Source organism: Harpia harpyja, chromosome 1 (genome assembly GCF_026419915.1).
Source record: "Harpia harpyja isolate bHarHar1 chromosome 1, bHarHar1 primary haplotype, whole genome shotgun sequence".
Classification (NCBI taxonomy): Eukaryota; Metazoa; Chordata; class Aves; order Accipitriformes; family Accipitridae; genus Harpia; species Harpia harpyja.
This window is the reverse complement of record NC_068940.1, coordinates 103,620,604-103,644,014: the sequence shown is the minus strand read 5'-3', so window position 1 is coordinate 103,644,014 and position 23,411 is coordinate 103,620,604. Positions and strand designations below refer to the sequence as shown.

Genomic DNA, 23,411 nt, shown 5'->3' with positions numbered 1-23,411 from the left:
GATGTGTGATCACTGGCATCCAACATCGACTTATGGAAACTATAGGAAGAGACAAGCCTTTTCAGTTCTGCTGCTGCTGTCAGTGCTGGGAGTCAAAGACATCAATTATTGCTAATCTACAGTTTACCTTTTGTTTGTCAGCAGGTGAGGGAGCTATCCACAAAGCTGGTTCACATGCCAGCGGGCAAGGGTGCGGTCATATCGCAGCCTTGGCACTTACAAATACTAATCATTATTAATTGCCAGAGCTGGGCGAGTGGTTTCACCATGGCTGTGCCCCAGCACAACGAAGGGGGCCACGCTGCTGTGAGGTGGTTGCCAGCTGCTGTTACGTGGAAGATAAAGAGATTATGGAGGTTAAAAAAACCACCACCAATTCAGCAGTAAGTGTGACCAGCCGGGGCAGGGTTCTGGTGAGAGGCTGCCGTCGAAAGGCGCGGGGATGCCAGACCAAGGGAAACGGGTCTCCTGCCCCGCCGCCTCCCTCCGTGCCCACGCAGCCCCGACCGACGCCGCTGAGGGCTCGTCCCGGTCCCGCCGCCACGCCGGGACGCGGGATGGGGCCCGCCCGTCCCACGGGCCCGCAGGGAGACAGCGGGGGCGGCCGCAGGGAGCCGGAGGAGGGACGGCTCCTCCCTGGCGGGGCGGGCTGAGGGGAGAAGCGGGGCGGTGGGGAGGGAACGGGCTGAGGGGAGAAGCGGGGCGGTGGGGAGGGAACGGGCTGAGGGGAGAAGCGGGGCGGCGAGGCGGGAACGGGCTGAGGGGAGAAGCGGGGCGGCGAGGCGGGAACGGGCTGAGGGGAGAAGCGGGGCGGCGAGGCGGGAACGGGCTGAGGGGAGAAGCGGGGCGGCGAGGCGGGAACGGGCTGAGGGGAGAAGCGGGGCGGCGAGGCGGGAACGGGCTGAGGGGAGAAGCGGGGCGGCGAGGCGGGAACGGGCTGAGGGGAGAAGCGGGGCGGTGAGGCGGGAACGGGGCGGGCTGAGGCGGCCGGGCCGGGCTGAGAGGCGCCGGGCTGAGGGAGGAGAGCCGGGCCTGGCTGAGGGAGGACAGAGCTGGGCCGGGTGAGGCGGGACCGGCCCCGTCGAGGCACCATGTCAGGGGCGGCGAGGACGGCCATCTGTCTGCTGCGCTGCGACCTGCGCGCCCATGATAACCAGGTAGGGCTCGGCCAGCGGCCCCCCGGGTATTTCTTTAGAAATAACCCTGCTCCTGGGTAGGCTGGGGAGAGGTGCGCACTGCATCCTGCCCCCGAGAGCTGCCATGGCCCTCTCTGTGTTTCCAGGTGCTCCACTGGGCTCAGAGTAACGCAGATTTCGTTATTCCTCTCTATTGCTTCGACCCACGGCACTACGTGGGCACCCCGTGCTACGGCTTCCCGAAGACAGGGCCCCATCGGCTCAGGTTTTTGCTGGAAAGTGTGAAGGATCTAAGAGAAACACTCAAGAAAAAAGGAAGGTAGTTGAGAAAGCACTGTGCAAATAACATGTCTACTTTTATTTTCCTACTTGTTATCGATACATGTCTGTGCTATGAGTCAAATCATGTCAGATACTCTGGGCTCTGATGATGGCTCGCTTCGGAGAGCCACAGCCCTTCTGTTAGGTACAATAGGGTCCCATACATAACCCTGTTCAGATGACCTGCTGTGCCATTTGCAAGGGAGCAAAGAGCAGCCCGCGTGCCATTCGGGGTTTTGCTTTCTTGAACTCAGATACCACAGATGGGTGTCAGCCTTGAGCGCTTTGCCCGGAGTCCTGACGACTGGCGACATGAACGGCAGTCTTCTGAGATTTAGGCAATGACACTAGCTACTGTGGCATGTGTCCTTCCTTGTTCCTAGAGAGTTTGCCCTAGGAGTTGGCTTGAGACAGACCATCACGGATCCTGGCTTGTGAGACTGGAGAGTTAAGTTTGCTCATGCCCTGTCCTGCTAAACCCAATCTCTTTGGTAGGCTACACTGTGGGAAGGGAGTCTTCAGGGATTCCTCCTTCACTGTGCCTTTAGAAACCATAACTGGAGTAGACCAGGGCCTGAAGGTCTACATGCTGAAGAATCCTATTACCAGATAACATCTGACTGCTTAGCAGAAGGTGTGTCAGCCAGCCTGTCTTCTCTGAGAGCAGCAGAACAGTGGTAGTAGAAGCAAGAGGAATGGCTCTGGGTTTGCAGTGCAGTGTGGACCACGCAGATGGTGAATGTTACAGGAGACTGAAAGAACTGATCACTGGGTATTTGCACCCACACCCCACAGTGAAAAGATTCAGAGCTGCTTGAATGCTGCTGTGCTGTTGTCAGTGGCTGATAAGAGACTGGTCTTCTGCAGTGATAGACGTGTAGTTGTGAAGAGCCAAGCCAAGGCTCCATTTCCACAACCATGAAGTACCTTCATGGTAGTGGTAGACAGAAATCTCCTCCATGTCCAATCTGTGGTGTTCCCCGTGGGCAGCTTGGTCTCTGCTTTTCTGTGGGAAGTAAGGGGAACTGCTCTCTCAGCAGCACCCATTGCTTCTGCCTTCTTCAGACCCAGCCCACCTTTGAAGAAATTTTTCAGTTATGCTTTAAATTGTTCTGGGAAAAACACTGTATTATCTCTTCAAGAAATTCTCCAGCACAGGCCTCTGTTACATGACACAGTAGGGTGTGTGTGTGTACATGCATGTGCACGTGCGTGTGTGTGAGAGACAGGAAAAGGGACAGAGTCACGTATGAGGCTCCTCACAGAACTGTGCACCCACCTCTGATGAACTTTCTCACCACAGCTTCTCTTTTGGTCTGGTGCCCTGGGTACACATCTGGGCAGTTGGTGAGGTTGCAAGGTGGGAGGGAAGTTCTGTTGACACTGTTACAACCACAGAATGTTCAGAGGAAAGAATTTCTTTGAATACTCCCACATGAAAGTGGAGAGGGGTCTGCCCACAGGCCACCACTACCTGTGAAGGGGATTGAAAGAGGAACAAGTTCTTGCATCTCAGCCTTAGTGTGTGAGGATGAACAGATCTGACAGTTTTACCTTTAGGTAGCAGCCTGGCTTTCTGCCCAGTCATCATTTCTAAGGCATCCAAGGTGGTAGAAATGTGTTTGACACAAACTCAGCCCCAGAGGCTTACGAACTGTGTTCAGTGGGTCCTAAAAAATGTAGGCTAGTCAAATCATGTCTGTCTGCCTCCATATGCTCTCTGTGCTCCGTAGAGAACAAGTACATGGGTGACTGGGCCAGGACTTGGGCCTCCTGTACACATAAATAACAATAACATCAAGCCTAATTCAGGTCAATATTTTGTGTTTGCAGTACCCTGGTTGTGAGGAAGGGGAAGCCAGAAGATGTGGTTCGTGATCTGATTACGCAGTTGGGCTCTGTCAGTGCTGTGGCTTTCCATGAAGAGGTAAGGGAAATATTTGTGACATTGTGACAAAAAATGAGTGACATTGTTAAAAGATAAAACTAGGTTGTGGAGGTTTCTTCCACAACCAAATAGTCATGCAGATCCTGTGTGTTCAGAGCCTTTCTTGTCCATGGTATAATTAACCTTGGGGAAACTGGCTAGCTCCTGGGATGGGGATGGTGTAGGTGTCTGGGTGGGAGCCCTTGCTGGATGACAGCAGCTATTTGTGATCGATCACTTGAAAGTGCTGTGTCTTGAGGAAGAGGAGTTTCCAGCAACTGGCATTTTTAGGTCAGCTGAGTCCATTTCTCCTTCTGTTTGCATCAAGCTGCCTCTTCCTGGCACCTTTCTTGCACAGGGAGCTAGCTGTCAGGGGGCATATTGTATCGAGTGTAGAAAAAGCCCCCAGTGAGTTGACAGCACCCATATTTAGGCAGTTGCCCACCAGTGTGTTGAAGAATGAAAGATGAGTCCAGTCTTAGACTGTTCATGGGCTTGGTGTGTCACTGACCTGTTTTCACTGAGCTAACTAAGTGGTTTGATCCAGAGCCTGCTGAATTCAATGGAGGGCTCTGGATCCAAACCACTGGGTCTGGGGGCTTTGTGTACACACACATACGTATGTATGTACATAGATGCACTCAGTATTAGCCAAGTCTGGACCTCAGAGCTGTCTAATGCAGGATCACTCTGTGACCTGCACTTCAGGTGTTCCTGCTGTCAGGCCTAAGACCCTTGTAATGACAACCTACACATCTCATAGTGTCTTGTTCCATGCAGCACTAAAAGCAACCACAGAGGATCAGACAAAAAGCTTCTTCTAACTCCAGAACCTTTTTCCTGACAGCAACCAGTAACAGATTGGTTATTGACCCAGAGGAGACCACAGGAGCGGGACAAATCTGTAAAGATACTTCCCCTGAATACTTTCCCAGCTTCCAAGAATCTGTGGCTCAAGGACTTCTTGAAACAGGAATGCTATCCTGATACTCAATAACCCTCAGTGGATTTCTTTTACATATATTTGTCCAGTCACCCTTCCAGTCCATGCAAACTTAAAAGATCTGCAACATCCTACATCAAGGGGTTCCTTATTCTGGCATTGGCACTACTAATTGAGAGTGAAAACATTTGTTGGGTTTGGCAGAGGGAAATACTCAGAGATTGTCTGTGTGCACCTCTCTCTAAAGAGATGAAGCTAATTGAGATGAGGGAAGAAGGCAAGACCGGGGACCAGGGTCAGGGCGCGTGTGGGAGCTGAGGCCATGCAGGCATGGCCTCACTGCCTTTTGTTCTCCCTAGGCCACGCAGGAGGAGCTGGATGTGGAGAAGGAGCTGTGCCAGGTGTGTAGTCAGCACGGGGTGAAGATTCACACATTCTGGGCATCCACGCTGTATCATCGGGATGACCTTCCCTTCAGGCCTATTGCCAGGTGGGCTGCTCCATGGTGTCACTCACTCCTCCACTGTCTTATTTGTTTCTCACACCAGTAAACTGCTCAGGAGGGGTCTTAGTCATCTGATCCCACAGGGAAGGGACCTATTAGTCCATCTGCATTTATGGAACAGTGCTGTCATGCTCATACACATCAAGGGGAAGGGGCACATTCATCCCTTTCTAGTAGTAGAATTTACACTTCAGTATGCATAAATCCAAGGGGTTTGTTTGACCATTGACTTGAGGGACTGATTTCTCTTTGCCCTTCCACCAGCACAGTTTGGATACTCAGCCTGCAGTGCCTGGAGTCCTTGTGACATTGGGCTGGATTGCTCCATTACCCCATCTGCCTAAATGCAGCTGCCTATGACAGTAGCCCTTTGCGTGTGGGCTCTTCATAGCTCCCTCAAGAGTCACATTAGGTGTAGTGGATGGAGTTGAGTGATTCACGGTATCCTATAGAAAATGTATAAAATGGGGCCGAAGAGTCAGGCCATAAAAATGCCTGTTTCTCTCCATTGACTGAAAAGGCAGCAGGAGGTTGCAAATTTTTACATTGAGGTCAGCCTTGTGGGTAATCAGAAGTTAGGTGAGATAAATCTGAACCTCATGGGTTGCCCCATCAGGACACACCTTAAATTGAAAAGGCACCATTTGCATCAGAAACAGAAAGAAATTGGGTGAAGGACTGAACTCCCATTTGCTGCTAGCCCCAGGGACATCTACCTCTATTGTGCCAGGCAGTGTACAAAGATGCATCACAAATACGCACTCTGCCTCTGGAGAGTGCAGCCTGGAAAGCTAACCCTCCATCTGTGGAAGCTGCTATGTGGTGCTGTGTGGAGGGGCCAGGGTAGCCATCCTGTGGAGATCTGACTGCGCTGTAATCTGCACAGGTTGCCTGATGTCTACACCCATTTCCGAAAAGTGGTGGAATCTGAGGCGAAGGTCCGGCCAACCCTGCATATGGCAGATCAGCTAAAGCCTCTGGCTCCAGGTGTGGAAGAAGGGTGTATTCCTACAATGGAGGATTTGGGACAGAAGGGTAAGAAAACTTAATTTGGCAGTTGCTCCCATGAAATCCTACTTAGAGATGTCTCTTACTGGCAATCAAAACATGGACCCCTCCCAAAAGTGGTGGTTGCCCAAACTGTAACTAAGCTGTAACTGTAACTAAGCCTCCCTTCACTCATACAGCAAATGAAGGTACATTCCCTGCATGGAGGAGCTGCCCTGCAGCTGGGTAGAAAACATCCTCTTAGTCAGTATTTTTTAATATGTCTGATGTGGCCCTTGTTTTAAAGGAAGACGAGGGCACAAATCTTTTATGTCCCCAAAGCAGACAGTCCTACTGCTGAACATCTGTAGATTTTAAGCTCCCTACCTTTGAGATGCTTTCCAAGGGAGTAACAAGGTGATGGTGTTTTCTGTGGCAGATCCTGTGACTGATCCACGAACAGCCTTCCCCTGCAGTGGAGGAGAGACACAGGCTTTAATGAGACTGCAGTATTATTTTTGGGACACGGTAACTCTTATATTTCCTCATCTACATCCTCCCACTTGTACATATGGCTGTGCAAGTGGGTGAGGCTGCAATTTCAGTTCCTAATAATATTTCCTTAGCTCCTGTATAACACTTTACAAAGGAGGGAATTAGCATTATTTCAGTTTTTCAGAGAGACAAACTAAATAAAAAAGTCATCCAGGAACTGGGAATGTCAGCCAAGTACTTATGAACTAGTTTAGTGGCCATCCCTCTTAAGTCTTTTTTTCCATCAACATTTGGGAATCGGGACAATTTTTTAGCTCCTTTACCTTGATTTGCCCTTTCTACTCTCCTGTCCCACATCATCAGCAATGTAGGTCCTCCATTTTGGAGGAGTGAAAAGTGGCCTGAAGGGCTGCAGTTGCAGGTGGGGTGAGGAACAACCGACCCAAGCTGCTGCCTGCAGTTAAAAATAGTAGGAGGTTCCTAGTAGTCCGGTTTAAAAACTTGCAGCCAGTAAGTACTGCTACTTCTTGCTCCCTCACTTTGGTGGAGCGAAGCTGCTGCTGACTGCATTTTGTGTGTGCATCCTGACCGTTTTTGAACTTTTTCCTGGTCTAGTCTGAGGAACTGCCTTAAATTTGCCTTGTGTGAATTTAGACGAAGACACGTGTGCTGATTTCCAACAGCATCAGACCCTATGCAGCTTTGTGGATAAAGGCGGTAGCATCTCTCCAGCTGAGACGGATTAAGAAGTGTGCTGTGCCCAGTGTACTCACTGGGACAGCCCCCCGGGGATTCTTTCAGCTGTGCTACAGAAGTTCCTGCATTCCCTTGCTGTTGGGGGAGCATTGTCATGGTTTAACCCCACTAGGCAGCTCAGCTCCACGCAGCCGCTCCCTCACTCCCCGCCAGTGAGATGGGGAGAGAATCAGAGGGGTAAAAGTGAGATAACTCGTGGGTTGAGATAAAGACAGTTTAATAGGTAAAGCAAAAGCTGCATGCACAAGCAAAGCAAAAGCTGCGTGCACAAGCAAAGCAAAATAAGGAGTTCATTTACTACCCATCAGCAGGCAGGTGTTCAGCCATCTCCAGGGCTCCGTCACACCTAAGTTACTTGGGAAGACAAACGCACTCACTCCGAACATTTCCCCCCCCCCCCCCCCTCCTCCATCTTCCCCACTTTTTGCTGCTGAGCAGGACATCATATGGTCCGGAATATCCCTTGGGTCAGTTGGGGTCAGCTGTCCCAGCTGTGTCCCCTCCCAACTCCTTGTGCCCCCCCCCAGCCTGCTCGCTGGTGGGGTGGGGTGAGAAGCAGAAAAGGCCTTGACTCTGTGTAAGCACTGCTCAGCAATAACAAAAACATCCCTGTGTTATCAACACTGTTTTCATCACAAATTCAAAACATAGCACCACACAAGCTACTATGAAGAAAATTAACTCTATCCCCACCAAAACCAGTGCAAGCATGCGTAGCTTCTACTCTTGATCAAACAGTAATACAATCAATGCTGGAAAACCTGTTCCTTCTTTTTTGTTACACAAATACTGTCTTCCTTGGTGAGCTAGAACAGCCCTTTAGCAGTTGTAACCTGTGCAGTGAAGGGAATCAAGGAGAGATCAGGCTTCCCTATGTCCTCTGCATTGTCAGTGCAGTGCTCAGAAAATGGAAGGTCTGCACCCTGCTGTAAATGTGGGTGGCCCAGAAATAACAGTGATCAGGATTCCTGCAGCTAGTGTTGGGTGCTGTCAGACACTGTGGTTTTCAAACCCAAACAAGCAGCCACATGGACAAGAGAACCGGCCACCAGTGCTACTGGAGCTTTTAAGTGGATTATTGACCCGGAGTCAGGCGGATATGGGCAGAGAGCAGCACAGCCAGGTTCATAGTGCTTGTAGAAAGGAATGTGCTACAGGCTGAAGCGGGGAGCATAGCTTGTGACACACATCCCAGAGCTATAATGAAAACTGCTGGCCTGATTAATTCCTGTGCACTGGAGGCAGTAATTTGGCAGCTCTGTAGTCCTTGCAGGCAGCCATGAGAGGGAGCCCAGCCCTGCCAGATTGCCCTGGCTCCAATATGAAAGAAAACATATTTAGCAGGTTGCACGTAAAGTATTAAAACCTTTTGTTCTTTTGCTCACACAGAACCTGGTTGCATCTTACAAGGAGACTCGGAATGGACTGGTGGGAATGGATTACTCAACTAAATTTGCACCATGGTAAAGAATTTTGTTGTGAGGCTGGAAGCTCCTTCTCTGCTCCCATTCCGAACTGATGTTACGTGTCTGCTGAGTGCTCATTGGGCATGGGTAGGGGCCTAGGTGTGATTCCTTTGCCCTTTTCTTGGGGTATAGCAGCCTCAGAGAGCTGCTCTTTATTGCGCTTCCAAGCAGCGGTTCCCTGGGAACATTCCTGCAATTAGGAATTGCTGAAGTGTAGCAGTACTGTGCCAAGAGCCCAGTGTGCTGGGAGCAGTGATGTGGACAGGGCACTGGACAGACACACAACTTGTCTTTGGCTTTGTGCTGTTTTGTTTATCTGGGGTGGTTGAGAGCAGCCAAGGAAGAAGGGTAGCTTCAGTGTGTTGATAGGGCTGTAAGCAGAACTCGATCCAGTCCTGGTTTGCTGAATACTGTGGGACAAGTTGCCTCACCTCACGGCCATTCCATTTTTCTGTGGGGTGAAGAGACACTTCTGATTATTCCTATTGCAAAAGGATCTCTTGTTTGGGTAAATATGATGACTTCTAATCAGGGGTTTTAGTCTCTGGTGCTGGAAGGGGGAGAGTTAATTCCAGACTGAAACTGCAGCAGCAGAACCTAGTTCAGCCTAATGCTGAGAACATCTGGAGTGTTTTCCCGACATAATTGCAATGTGAAACAATTTGCTGAGGCTGTTACAGGTCAGGATTTCTTATTTTCAACTGGCTTTGTGCTGTAATGGTTGCAGTGTATGGCTCCACCTGGTGGTACTTTGGGATCCCAGGACTACTGGCACTGCAGTTATTTATTTGTGGCCTCCACTCTGGTTTTTCCAAGCTGGCCATTAGCCCAGAGCAGACAGTCCTGATCTGCCTGCCCCAAAGTGTTCCTCTGTCAGATAATGAAAATCAGAACGGGTCAGATTGCAGCCAGGCATTCACATCTCATACTGGCCGTTTCTAAGTGTTAGAGCTGGTCAACAATTAAGGAAAAACTCTTCAGGCCCTTTCTTCCTCTTTTCCAGAATTCATTAGAACATCAAATGTTTCCACAAGCCCTAGTGGGAAATTACAGTAAAATACATTTCTAGGAAAATCAAGGTAAAAGTTGTTCTTTATCACCCTTTGTGATGGGGTTGGCATCTACAAGCTCTTTCCTGTCTTGCACAGCACTGATTTGGAACAAATGGAAGGAGCCCAGTGGGTTGGAATGCCAGAGCTGGGTTTGATTCCCTAGTTTTCCTACCCTGCCTGAGATTTTCAGCAAGTCACTTGCCTTCTGTGGTTGCTCAAATGAGACACTAAGGTACTGCAGGGAGAGGAGCCCTGGGCATAGGATAAATAAGTTTATAGTAAAAGGAGGGCTGTTGAACAGCCAGGACAGTTGATGCAGAGGTTGACATTTGAGATCCATTTCTGGATTTGTCATTGGTGTGCTAAGTCACCAGCTGATCAAAGTCTTCTAGGTGAAACTTGTCAAACTTCTGTAAAACGATTTATCTATCTCATTAGGTTGGAGACTCCTGTAACAGTCATACACTTGGAAGGGGGGAGGATTCTGATTCTCAGATTGCAGAGTTGCAAAAAAGTCACACAACTTGACTTTGGGAAGCCATTTGGGAAGTCAGTGGCAGAACTGCAAACTGAGCAAAGTTTTCAGACAACAACTCGAAACACAAAACTGCCCCTCCACTCCCTCCCGTCAGACATCAAGCTGTCAGTCCCACATTGTGTTCAGGACATCATTCTTCTGCTTTCAGGCTGGCGCTGGGCTGCATTTCACCTCGATACATCTATGAGCAGATCCAGAAGTATGAAAAAGAGAGAACGGCAAATCAGAGCACATACTGGTATGTCCCTGCATGATCACTGTGGCTTGTTTTCTCTGAAAAGGAAACTGGCATCTCATGCACAGGAGAGAGTGATTTGTTAACTTTCTCCTTAATGAATGTTTGTTTTTCCTGTGCCTTCTGTCTGGTTCCTCTGGGTTGCATTGCAGTTCTGTTTCAGTGTGGATTTATTAGTCTGCCTTTGACATCCAGAGGCTTTAGGCTCTTTATAAGTAAAAATTATTAATGCTAGTTGTCATTATTATTGCTGGCAAATTGTGGTTCATGATTTTTAAAACTGATCTCTGTAAATCAGCACCATCCCTCTCTGTATTGTTATTATGTGCTAGATGATAAGGAAGAAGAATGATTTACAAATAAAAGCCAAAGGGTTTCTCATGCCAAGGATATGAGCAGGGTTTCACCCAAAAGTCTCAGTGGCTGTCTGACTTGTAAAAATCGCATGGTGTCAGGACCATCTCTGGCCACAGTCCAGCAAATGGCCCCCTGCTTGCTCGGCTGCCTGGCCATGACCACACCACCATAGCAAAGGGGAAGAGGGGACTAGGAAGTGGGCTTAATGCATCCTGCCTTGTCAGAAGTGGGCTTAATGCATCCTGCCTTGTCACCCATGCTCTTCCTTACCTCACCGCTGACTGCTCACGTGCCTGCTGGTTGTGCTGAAGGAGTCTGGGGACAGTTGAGTCAGTGTATCAATCCCTGGGCTGGCCTTCAACTTCTCATGCACTCTGATCTGTCCAGACACTGTGAATTAGAGCCTCGTAGGAAGCTCTTATGGAGAAGCAGGTTCATGTTAGAGCCTGGCCTAACACTAGACCTGGATGGGAAGAAACCCAAACCAGAAAGACTGTGCAAACTGTAGAACTGTTTTTTGTATTGGTTTGTTACATTTGCAACATGCCAAACAGCACAGTGGTTGGTGAAGAAAAGGCAGAACATTGCCAACAATTCTGGCCAAAATACTCAATTTCATTAAAATTCAAATGACGGATAAAATATCGACCTTTTGCCTGTTGAATGTATGCTGCTTTTTTTTTTAATTCAAAGACAATTAAGAAAGGAAAGATTTCAAGAAATGAACATACTCATGTTTTTCCATCTAATAGTCAGCCAGCCTGCCTGCAGCTGGGGTGCCATGGTGATCTGAGCATTTTAAAGCGATAAATAACTATAAAAAAGAAGCTGTCAAGCTCCTAGGCACGGTAATCAACTGTACAGTGAAGTATAGGTTGTGGTGGCTGCACATGAGGGACTGATTGAACCTCAGTGTTATGACACTAGTTTTTAGGATTTGGACAGTGTCCTGTTTTGTAATCAGATTTTCCAGAAAGATCTTGTAAGCAAAAACATCAGCCGAGCAGAGTATTTCCAATATGCCAGATCGCTGAAGCAGGTCTCAGAGGCTGAGGTGCCATCATTTTATAAGAAGCTGTTTTTATATGAAAGTTTTTATGTAAAACTATTTTCTGCAGGCCTAGCACCTGATCTCATGAGCTAGACCAATGTAAACCTAGTTTTGAAAGGTGCCTTCAAGTCCCTTATAAAGGTTATTGCAAAACTCTTAGGAATGTGCTGACACGCTTGCTCATGCGGAAGCATGAAGCTGAATCAGGTCCTCACCCTGCTCTTTGGAGAATTACATCCCAGTAGGGATGGATGAGGAACAGGTTTCCTGAAATTCTGCTCCTGCACTTGAGTTAAGGAAAGCTTCCCAAGTGATTCATGCAAAGTTTGCCTTCACTGTAGTCATCCAGGTGCAAGCTAGATAAGTAGGCTTGAGGCAAGAACTGGTACCATGGGGAAGGTATGTGAAGTTGCGCACTGTGAATAAACTTCACGGCGTTAATGATGGGTGCTATGGAAGCAAAATCCTGAATCAGTAATTTTATCTGACCCACAGTGCAATACAGACATGGCTTTGTGTTTTAGGGTCCTGTTTGAACTGCTGTGGCGGGATTACTTTCGATTTGTGGCCCTGAAGTATGGCAGAAGAATTTTCTCATTAAGAGGTGTGTATGGATCACCATATTTGGAGAGGAAAGGTACGGTCTTACAAAAGGGAAAGTAAAGAGAAGAGGCCGTCAGCGTTGGGTTGTACAAATGTTCTTCTCATAGCACTTGTGTCACCACCCTGGGATGTTGCTGGGGACTTCCCATTGGCACAGAACTGCCTCAACACTACGATGCTAGACACTGTAGACACTGAGACTTTTGCCCCAAATCTGATTAGATACAGGGAGTATTGTTAACATGTGTCAGTGGGAAACAACAGCACAATAAGAGTAAAGATGCTGTTTCCGGAGACATTCCACCTTTGGAGAGAATTCAGGCTTCAGGCTTGCCCAAGTTTACCAGACAATCTGGGACAGAGCAGGAATCAACCCAGCAACATGAATCCCAAGAAACCAGATATTCCTTCTGCCTTGTACTACATAGGAATCAGAATGAGATTCAGCTCCAGACCCAGTGACTTACGTGCAGGTGTCTACACATGAAATGGGGGTCTGGACTCTCAGTGCCACAACAAATATCTAGTCCATATAGTCAGGAAACCCTACAGCTGATGCCTGTGCTGGGTGGGCTGTTCTCCATGTGATGTAGCTGCCCACACCTCAGCATCCAGCACTGTTTTAGATGCCCTAGGGCAGTCTGCCTGGCATCCAGCCTGTGTCACATCTGTCAGGCCTATGTGGCTGTTTCGAATGCCCTACAGCATCTCAGATGGCACTGGATGCCAGTGGTGGGCCTAACCTTGTATGTCTGGAGCTGACAGCTGAGTCCTCCCTGCTGCCTCCATTCCACTGTACAGAGGACTGTAATTGCCACTGGACCCCTGCAAACATAAACTCATCTCCCTTATCTGCTCCTACCCCACTGCAGGAGCAGTGTTACCAGGGTCTTCTGCCTGGTAATTCTGGGTTTAGTATCTGCTACAGAAACAGATTTCACATAAACATGGTCCTGGAGTAAAAGTGAACAAGAAAATACTAGCTTGGGCCAGAGCACATCTCCGACCACTTGTGAGGTCTGAGTAATTTTTAGTTAAAAAAAAGAGCAAACACCAACAAAACAAATAATCAAAATCTGTTAGGGCTTAAGCATCCTCCGTGTGCATGAGACACCCCTTGGCAACACTTGAAAGGAGGAATGGATCATCTCTAAACTTTTGCAGAAGGAACGTGGCTTGTTTGTAATACCACTGAGAGGGCTAGCTTCATCCTAATATCTTGTGTCAACCAAGGTGCCTCTTGCTGTCATTGTTTTATTAATAACTGCCTGTGTCAGCATTTGTCTTCATTAACAGTTCATTTTTTTTCCTCAACAGGGCTTCAAAATAAAGAGGTCCCCTGGAAAAAGGACCTTCAGCTCTTTGACTGTTGGAAAGGTCAGTAGAAACCACAGGTTTGGCTAAGTGTACTTTTGGTTTCCACCTGTCTGCATGCTAACATGTGCCCTAATGCTAACTCAGATTTACACAGGGGAACTGTCAGCATGATCAGGACCTGTCATTTAAGCTGTTACCACCAAACAAGAACCCAACCCCTTGGTTCAGTGTGAGTGCAGGATACTTAGCTTCCCTTGAGACTGAGCGCCGTACAGGAGCAGGCCCACAGGGTATCGTGAATGGCCAGGCTGTGTCCGGCTGGTACACACTTTGTGAGATGTGCTGCAGTTACATTTTACTGCCCAGGTGGAAGTGTTTATGACCTGTTGGTCCCTTCTGTTTAGTCACACAGAGGCTGACCAGCCCTTCTTATCAATGCTAGATTGCCATGCCTGCTACATTTTGTTCTTCTGACTGGTTTTGGTTAGAAGGTTAAAACAGCATTAGAATAAATCACATCTTTTGTTATGCCACAGCCTTTTAATATCCTTGCTTTTCTTTAGCTTTTATAACTTTATTGTCACATGAATAGCAAGCACAATATCTCAAAACTTGGAGGGACTAACAGATTAAACTATCAGAATCAATGACATACACACCTGTATATCTTTCTTCACATTAATGCCATCTGTATCAATTTGCACACAGGTACAATAAATCTTTTCCTTAACAATCAACAAGGCTCTTTACTTTTCAGGTACTAACCCTTGGGGACTTGTCCAATACATCCCTTTCTGCTGTTAGTCACCTGTCAAGAATCTTTCTGTTCTTGGCCCATCTCACTATTGTCTGTATATTTATTTTGCTCTGCAAAATTTCCTGCAATCCACCTGATGGTTTTTCCAGTCTGCGATTTTTCTGTACCTTGTTTTCTTCCTTGCCAAAAATTCTCCTCATTTTAATTTTCAGTATTATTTCCCATTTAATTTCTAGTGGATCTTGGTGGCTGCATGCCAGCTAAACCTCACAGAAATCTCTCCCTGCCACTGTACACTGGCAATGTCTTACCTGCTTGGATGGCTGTGAATGCATGACCACAGGTTGGTTTATGAGTGCCCAAAAATGTCATCATGTCCCAGCTCCGTCTTTTGTCTCTGCAGAAGGCAAAACGGGGGTTCCTTTTGTTGATGCCAACATGCGAGAGCTGGCTGCAACGGGCTTCATGTCTAACAGAGGGCGGCAGAACGTCGCCAGCTTTCTCACCAAGGACCTGGGTCTGGACTGGAGGATGGGGGCAGAATGGTTTGAATACCTGCTGGTAAGACTGAACCCTTTGTGTATCTGGAGTTCTTTGTGCTCCCTGCCCTGAGTGAAAGACAGGAGGACAGCTCTGCCTAATAAGGAAGGATACAGAAGATGATCAGTAATTTTCGGGCTGATATAAGTGCATGTATATACTGCTTGCATGGTATGTACTTCCCAAAGGTCACGTAAGAAAAGGGAGTTTTGCCACAGTGAAGCTGCCATCAACCAAGATGTAGCTAGGAAATTTGCAATGAAAGTTTTGATCCTCCATGTACAGTTTTAGCCAGAGATTTGTCACGCTTGAGAAAACTCAAAACATAAATTATGTTAACAATGCTCTGATTTGCTCACCCCAGAGGCTGAGGAGGAGGACAGCCCAGAAATAGAACATAAAAAGAAATGTGTTCTGGCCACTGAAGCCAGCATTGGCACAGCATCTTTGCATTGATTGCTGTGGACAGGGAAGTCATCTAGTCAAGAACAGGCAAGTATGGACAATAGCTGGATCAGCTTCCAGAGAGCTCCACCCTGGCTGGAGGCATCCTTCTTCATTCTGGTTAAGTCACGGGCCTCCCTGACAACTGGAGCACCCATTCGTTTCTCATATGCCAATTAGCAGCCATGCAAGCTCAGTTAAATAGCTGGGTTGCTTCTCCATCCTCAGTCCCCATAGCTTCTTCCAGGAAGGTCTGAACAGGCTGGCAGTCCCCAGTTCAGCCCTGTGCATCTTTGCTCGGTTGCCATTATCTCCGGCAATACTGATGGAGAGACTGTCAGTAGCACCATGCTGAGCGGTGAAAACTGAGGCTGAGGAGGTGAACCTGTGTTTGTTCTTCACCAGACTGAATGGTACAGACTGAAAAAGACCAAATACTAATACCAGCCTCACATTAAAGATCTTATCTGTGGGTAGGTAAGAGGCTACCAGTAATCAGGAAACTTTCTACTCACTAGGATGGCTGGAGGTACAGAGAAAGCCCAGTCACCTCACCATTATCTGCAATTAAAAAAGCCTTTTTTGTGAATGTAATTTTTTTTTTGAGCTTCCTTGGAGCTGGGGTCTGACATGCCTTTGGCTGCAGAGATCTACAGGAAGATCTGGGTGCTCTTCCCATTGCTGCATCTCACACCAGTGCTGTGAGCAGTGGTGGGCCTGCACAGTAACACAGTGCAGGACTTCTGCAGGATCCTCCAGAAAGTGCTGTTGGTAGCTCCATGCAGTGATGCTTTTCCAGATAACAGTGAGAGCCCCCAGCAAATGGCACCACAGAACTTGTATCGGAAAAGCGGTGGCCTTATCCTCCATATCCTAGCTGGAATTAGGATGGAAAATCTTACCTTGAGTGCATTTCTTTTGCAGTTTCAGTGGGTTGTAAAAGATAGCTGATACCCTGTGTGCCCTAAGCTTCGTAGCAGTGACTTGCCAACCAGGGGTTGCCTTTCAGTATGGATGATCTAACTCCTGTAGCCTGAGTATGTCACACAGTGGCCCTCCAGAAGAATGGTACAGCACACGCAAATGCACAAACACATCTGTGCCTGCCTGTCCTGCAGAGTGAGCCTCTAGGACCGTTTTGAATGTTTTGTAGTATCTGGCTTTTGATGGCATCTATCAGCTATGGCTTTCAAAGCAGTTACAAAGGTGACTTCGTTTCACAGAGAGGGCAGCTTGCTTCATGTACAGGCAAGGCTCGTAGTCAAAGTCACCAGTGGATTAAGAGTTGGGAGTCAGGAATTGAGGCTTTGCTCTGATGGGGGGGCAGCCTTGCCTACCTCAGATAGGAGCTTGGTTCACTTTGCAGTCAGACACAGAGGGTCATGGAAGATTCCGGGTCCTATTCCCCAAGTGAGGAAGACCTGGAAGGTCTCACACTAGAAGGATGCTCCCTGGGTTACTTACCTTTATTCACATGGGCATGAATGTTACCTGCCTTGCTCGAAGCAGGATTTAGCACTCTGCACTAGCCCTGTCATCTCGGGAAGCCCCAGATGCTGACTGCCACTGTACGTTGGTGTGGCACAGGCTGATCCTGGTGTCCTGTCCCTTTCTTGCAGCTTATGTCACACTGATACATTGCTAGACAGCTCTGTTACTTTAACCTGGTGGCATCCCCAGAGTAACATGCAGGAGACATCAGTTTGATGGGGGAGATATGGCTATAGAATGGTAGAGGACAGTACAGAGCTGAAACTGGTCTCGCTTGCCTCTAAAAAGGGAAAGCAATGCATATTTAATCTCTGATACTTCCAGCAAAGGCCCACTGAGTGTTTGCACGTGTCTGTGAAGAAGAGGGTGTTTGTCATCCACACCAGATGGGCAGGGAGACTAAGGGAAGCTCTCCGCAACTCGCTGAAGCTAGGGGAAAGGCCAGAGACTTCTGGTGTCCTGAACAGAGAATATCTCAGCTATGATTTCATTCACAGGGTCAGGCCCCAAGGACAGGGAGAGAAAGAAACAGAAGAGAATGCCAGGAAGGGGCAAGGCTGAGGGGGAAATGAGCCTGCCTCCTCCAGTCCCCCTTGGATTTGCCCTCACCTCCCACACACGCTTTCCTGCATTTTAATCGCACAATCAGGCCTCCGATGGCATCTTTCTTCCCCTCCTTATCTCACTCACTGGAGGAAGTGCTGCTGGGAAGGGGAAGCCTGGTGCACACTGAGCATAGTTCGCTATTGATCACCCTGACCCCAGCTCTCGGCTGGCTTTGCAGAGAAGGGGGGAGGGAACTTGGCAGAGCCCATTCCCCTGTGCCTTCTGCCGTCTGGGTGCATTGAGCTCCTCGCTTTAGGGAGTGGCTGAGATTTTGGAAACATCACTGTGTGGAGTGGTTGTTGCTGTGGCTCCAGTAAAGGGAGAAGAGAACAGCACTCAACCTGCTCAGTGACGTGTCTTTGCAAACTCTGCCACAGCTGCCAGCGCTACACTTTCGCAATGTGGACAGCCCTCCCAGGAATGCTCAGAGATCCCACGCCCTTTTTGCTATCACTGCCACTCCCCTCCTGAGCCATGTTTGAATTGTCGTACAACTGGAAAGCTTCTGATATTGGATTTGAGCCACCCTGCCCAGCTGAAGACTCAGCCCAGCTGAGAGTCCACTCAGACTGGACCATGTTCTGCTCTCTTTTGTGCCCATTTCAGGAGCCTTGCTCCATTTTACATAAGCATCCTTGAGAGCTTTGTATTTGTTCAGATGTAGAATAACTTGACGACGTGCAGCCTACTAAGTATGTCATAAGAGCTCTAGTGTTTCCCCTAGTAAAGCACCTCTCTCTGCCAAGTCCCTGTGAGTTGAGGCTTATTCCCTGATGAAGGTTGAGTATAGCAGGGAAAAAACTGCAGTGTTTGTATTGATTGCATCTTCATACATGCTGTGTGGTCACTCCATACAGTCTGAGTTAGACTTTTCTCCAGTCTGCCTAATAGGATCTGCAGAGATGATTTTGGTAGTCTGTGTTCTCTGGGTAACTGGTCAGGAAGAATTTTCTCTTCTATTTGAAATGTACCGGGCTACTGTTTCTTGGAATATGAGCACTCAAAAGCTAGGGCTAGTTGTCATGAAGTCTGCCAGATGATGGCAGAAAGAGGATTTTTTTAAAAAAAAGGAAACTGAGAAAGAGAGGGAATTTGATTGGACTTTTACCTGTCTTATTGACCTACAGACCACGAAGTGAAGTAGCCTGGGAAGCTGATCCCAGCTGTACAAAACAGCCATGCAGCATGGTCCTCTTCTGAGCCAGATGGCTGTGCCTACATGGGAGAGCTCTGACCACCCCAGTGTGGCCAGACTGATTCCCATGCAAGGAATTGTCCCCTTGAGATAAAGGGTGGATGGGGAGAGAAGATTCATTAAGGGGAGGCCCAGCTCTCCTCATTGTTTTCTTCCTCTGTTCTAAAGGTGGATTATGACGTTTGTAGCAATTATGGCAACTGGTTATACAGCGCTGGTATTGGCAATGACCCACGGGAGAACAGGAAGTTTAACATGATTAAACAAGGCCTGGATTACGACGGCAATGTAAGTCTTGTTTGGCTGCCCTACAATGAATAGTGCAGCAAAGCCTATGTGATAGTTTCAGGGAACAGAGGACATCCATCTGCTGTGTGGATACTGCTGCAAAAATAGTTCTGTGATCTCTGTGCCAACAGTCAGGCAGGTTCCTCAGTGTTGTACAGGAAGATCTTACGTTTACAATCTGCTGCTGTCCCCAAAGAGGCCGGTGCTCTGTACGCCCTCCCTGCCCTGCCGTTGGTCTGTCTGTTTAGTGTTTCATCACCATTTTTTCCGGGTAATAGCCACATCCCACCCATATCTGACACAGCCATTTCCCTGAGCACAGAGCAGCTTCTTGGAGAACTCAGAAGTGACAAGAGAGATGCTGCTGCTCACACGGCACCTTGGGAGGTCCTGGAGAGTAGATTAAACCTGTGACTCCTCTGGCTATCCTCTGTAAGTGGTGGGAGCAGATAAATCGCCTTTTCCATCTGCTTAACCAGTGTTCACATACCAGATTACTTGTTTCCACCCTGTTCCTTATCTTCATGGCAAGCTACGCTATTGCCTTCCGGCACTGTAGCTGGCAGGACTTTGCAAGGAATCAGAAACTAGTCCTAGGAGGGGACACAGCAGTAAAGTTAATGGGAGAGATTGAGGGGCAAGGGGGGCTCATCTTGCCAAGCACAAGAGTGTGCAGCTGAGCTAGTCAGGCTAGTTTCCTTCAGTCACTGGAAAGAAAAAAGGACTTCTTGTGAGTGACACTATGTCCTAAACAGGGCAGGTGAACTGTACCGAAAAAGCACCTCTCTCTCCCTCCTCTGCCTGCAGAGTAAGCCTGGGAGAAGAACTCCAGCACCCAGGTCTCTGTGTTTGGGCACTAATTCTGGGTAGAGGGTTTAGCAGGAGGGGCTAAGACTGGATAGAGGTAACTGATGCTGTAGTACACCAGCTTCTTTACATGGAAATCAGGCTTCTTCCTTTCACGTTAAGAAAGACCCTTGCTGGGAAGCACTTACAGATTGTTACTGAATAGATCTGTCTCCTGTTGGTTCTGTTTGCAGGGGGATTATGTCCGGCTGTGGGTCCCAGAACTACAGGGCATAAAGGGAGCAGATATCCACACCCCTTGGGCACTGAACAGTGCTGCTCTCTCCCAGGCAGGAGTAACTCTAGGTGAGACCTACCCACAGCCAGTTGTGACAGCCCCAGAGTGGAGCCGACACATCAACCAGAAGCCCGTGAGTACTGGGAAGGTTCAGATGGTGTGGGAGGGCTCCAGGACTGGCTGTGAATTCTGCTCTTCTTTCTCAGGTACAAAGGGAAAAAATTGCTTTAATGCAAAGTCACGTTACATCACAGCAGAGGGTGATCCAGCCCTGCACAGGGACTGTGCAGCCAGGCTTATTTAGCTGTGTCTGTCCCAGGGAACTAAATAGGTCTGAGGCACAAGCCCAAGTACCCACCTCCTGTCATCCAGACAGTTACATTGTTAGTGTATTCCCCAGCACTATTTTTCCAGGGCCAACAAGCACCTTCCAGAACCTTGTCCAAGCACAATTTGAGGGTACCACGTGCTAAGGACTGTCACAAAATACAGTCTTGACAAAGCCACCCGACATCATACGGACATAAACTGTGCCAGGCCAGTTGGCTTTAGGGCTGAAGAATGAACCCATGCATATTTCATAGGTAGCTCTTCTTACTCAGGTTTTTTCCTCCTGGATATACATAGTGCCAGATATGAGTGGAAGGATGGGGTACCTCTGAAGGCCTCTGCTGGCCTAACCACCCCCCGATGCAGATGGACAGAAGGGAGCCCAGGTTGATGCTCAGTTTCCGCTCTGTTCATGAGGTGGAACTCCTACCATGCTTGAGTGCATCCAAACTGGAGTCAGCAAGACCCGTAAATATGGGGACTGGCCCTTGCACTTTGCTTTTTGGGTGTATCTGCCCTTTAGAATGGGAACAGATTAAGACGTGGATCCTGCGACATGTCACGACTTGCATCTGCTGACTGGGCTGCTGTTCTTGGAGGAGATGTGTATGGAAGGGAAGTGCTCTGTAGGTCTGGGTGGGGTCAGTGACGCTGGAGCTGGAAGGGAAGAAGGAAATGGATGTAACCAACAGTTGTGTATTTCAAGGGGTTTTCAGCATTTCATCTTCCCCCATGCATCCTCCCTGCCTCCTGAGTAAGGATACTTTGTGGAGGCTCAAATTTAGTTGTCATACTATGTTTAATGAAGAATGAAGCATGTCTCCATTTTGGGTTTTAATCCCAGGGTGCAGTACCAAATATCTCTGGCCAGATTCCTTCGCATGAGTGAAAAGTTTTGCAGAAGCAAAGCCTTCCACTTCTGGCCATGCTGTTGAAGAGCCTGGTTTATTACCCTTCTGCTTAAGAGGGCATCTGAGATCAGAGAAAGGACTCTGTGAAGGAGCCCCTCGCTGAGACACTGCTTTGAGGCAGTGATGAAACTTGAACCCAAAAGCCCCTCCATCAGGCAGGAGTTCCACTTCGATCAACTTTCCAGCTCACCTGGGGCTCTGTGGACCTGCACTGCCACACTGTGCTTGTGAAATTAAAATACTGCTGGGAGGGACTGTTGGCCCAGTGTTACTGAGGCCTGGAGAAGAACCTCCCCTCCTAGCCCCTCAAAACTGAGTATCAGAATACCTTTGAAAATACAAGCCCACACCTTACTAGAAACCCTAGCTTCCTAAGTCCAAGCCTAGAGCCGTGCCTGTCAGGCCTCCCCGCCTTTTTAGTGAACTTGGGGGTAGAAGTGCCACATGCACTTTTTTCTGCATGTCAAGGCTGCTTTGGGATCAGATTCACTCTGCAGCATCAGCAAATACCCCACTGTTCATCTTTCATTTGCAGCAGGGAAGAAGTCCCCATCCCAGGGGCAGGAGAGGACCTGCACACACACCAATGCAGCACAAGGACAGAGGGATAGATTTTTACTTTTCTCACAAGAAAGATGTATGATGAAGGCTGTCCAGGTGCGTGCTGGAGAAGCGCTCAGTGGGAGCTTTCACTGCCGAAGATGCCAGGATAACGGTTGATCTCCTTGAGCCAAGCCAATGATAGAAGTCTGGCCACAACAAAGAAAGTAGGGATCTGCCTCTTCATTCTTTCCAGGGTCATGAGCTGGACACGTGTATTTGGAGGTTGTGTATTAGCACTGATTGTGGTGATCGGGTCCGGTATTTTCCCTTTGGTGCTTAGGCTGGTGCTGTGAGCTCCTAGGCAGTTCGCCTGCCGCTCTCCAGGAGTGGTTTCCCTTCAGTGCTGAGGGTCTGACCCCCACAGACAGTGTATCACTCTCAACTCTGTAAAGTCCTGTGGTTGAAAGGGGCCGTCTAACTAATATTGATTAACCAAAATGGCATGGCCTTTCTGTTTGGAGGAGGTGTGGCTGCTTTTCCAGTGCCTCTTGCTTTGCACGGGTGCTTACAGCTGTTAGAGCTAAATTTCCGCCTCTTTACAAACTGGAGCAGATGGTTTATGTGGCAGGTGTTCAGTCAGAACTCTTTCTAGTGAACTTTCTTATCCCCATATTTCATGTTTTAAGGCTTTAAAACTACCGATCATTGTGCAATAAAAAGTTTTGCTACTGGAATATTTTATCTTTCTCATTTCCACAGAGATCCACAGGCAGAGTGAGGCTTCGGAGGATGTTCTTTTACTGTGTCTCCTACAGTAGTTTGGAGAAACAGTTAAGTTCCTCGTGAAAACTGCCACGGAGTCCTTGCAGCACCCAGGCTGCTTTTGGTACCAGCCTGGAAGCTGGAAACCATTCAGTTCATAGCTGAGAACTGTATTTTGTCCTTGGCACCAAAAAAGCAGTCTAAAATGGTTCCCTGGCCATTTTAAGCATTTTGTGTTTATGCAGAATGTTGCACTCGCTGGAAGAGTTTTGGAATTTGGGGACAGCCATGTTTGTGCTGTCGTGGAGCACTGTCACCCGATGGACAGCCTGGGCTTGAACTCCTCAGTCCCAAAAGCAGCCCTCTCTCAGCAGACAGGACGTGGCTCTGGATTTATTACCACTAGGGATCCATTTGGGCCTCTTTCGTAAAGACTACTACCATAATTCTGTTAAATCTCTTTGAATGCTTACTTGGGTAGGTCGGTTCAGGACTGGACTGAGAAAAGAACTGACGAGGAACACAAAAGCAGGTTCTTCTACAAAAGGAGACGACTCGAGTGATTTTGAGCGGACGCCCTGCCAGGGCCGCGTTAATAATCCCACCGTTTGTCGCGTGAGGGGGTTGGGCAGGAACGTAGCCATCGTGGGGCGATTTGGGGGGCGGAACAGAGGAAAACAGCGTTCGGGACAGCACTGTTCCCTCTGTGGCAGAAGCGTCTCCCCGGACCCACACCGCGGGTCCGGCGTCTGCCCCACGTCTCCCCTGAGC

General features: G+C 48.4%; 1 protein-coding gene across 3 annotated transcripts; it reads left to right on the top strand.

Moving 5' to 3' along the window:
• The first annotated feature begins 936 nt into the window (after nucleotides 1-936).
• LOC128150911 (cryptochrome DASH-like) lies at nucleotides 937-22,612 on the top strand. 3 transcript variants are annotated; one of them, XM_052807689.1, is made up of 14 exons: nucleotides 937-1,157; nucleotides 1,283-1,455; nucleotides 3,291-3,384; nucleotides 4,687-4,817; nucleotides 5,719-5,867; nucleotides 6,259-6,347; nucleotides 8,460-8,533; nucleotides 10,275-10,364; nucleotides 12,294-12,373; nucleotides 13,690-13,749; nucleotides 14,850-15,007; nucleotides 18,891-19,010; nucleotides 20,051-20,227; nucleotides 21,874-22,612. In XM_052807689.1, the coding sequence occupies exons 1-14, from the start codon at nucleotides 1,092-1,094 to the stop codon at nucleotides 21,976-21,978; spliced, it is 1,566 nt and encodes a 521-aa protein (XP_052663649.1). In that variant the 5' UTR covers nucleotides 937-1,091; the 3' UTR covers nucleotides 21,979-22,612. The 3 variants fall into 3 exon arrangements, with proteins under 3 accessions (XP_052663649.1, XP_052663641.1, XP_052663657.1); XM_052807681.1 differs by having other exon boundaries at nucleotides 938-1,157; nucleotides 21,871-22,612; XM_052807697.1 differs by lacking the exon at nucleotides 1,283-1,455 and having other exon boundaries at nucleotides 938-1,157; nucleotides 21,871-22,612.
• The last annotated feature ends 799 nt before the right edge of the window (nucleotides 22,613-23,411 follow it).

What these genes read in the sequence shown, in the direction of transcription:
- LOC128150911 (XM_052807681.1), top strand. Translation starts at nt 1,092, where the DNA reads ATGTCAGGGGCGGCGAGGACGGCCATCTGTCTGCTGCGCTGCGACCTG. An exon ending in TCAACTAAATTTGCACCATG is followed by an intron (nt 8,534 to 10,274) that starts GTAAAGAATTTT and finishes TTCTGCTTTCAG; the next exon opens with GCTGGCGCTGGGCTGCATTT. An exon ending in AAGAATTTTCTCATTAAGAG is followed by an intron (nt 12,374 to 13,689) that starts GTGTGTATGGAT and finishes TTTCCTCAACAG; the next exon opens with GGCTTCAAAATAAAGAGGTC.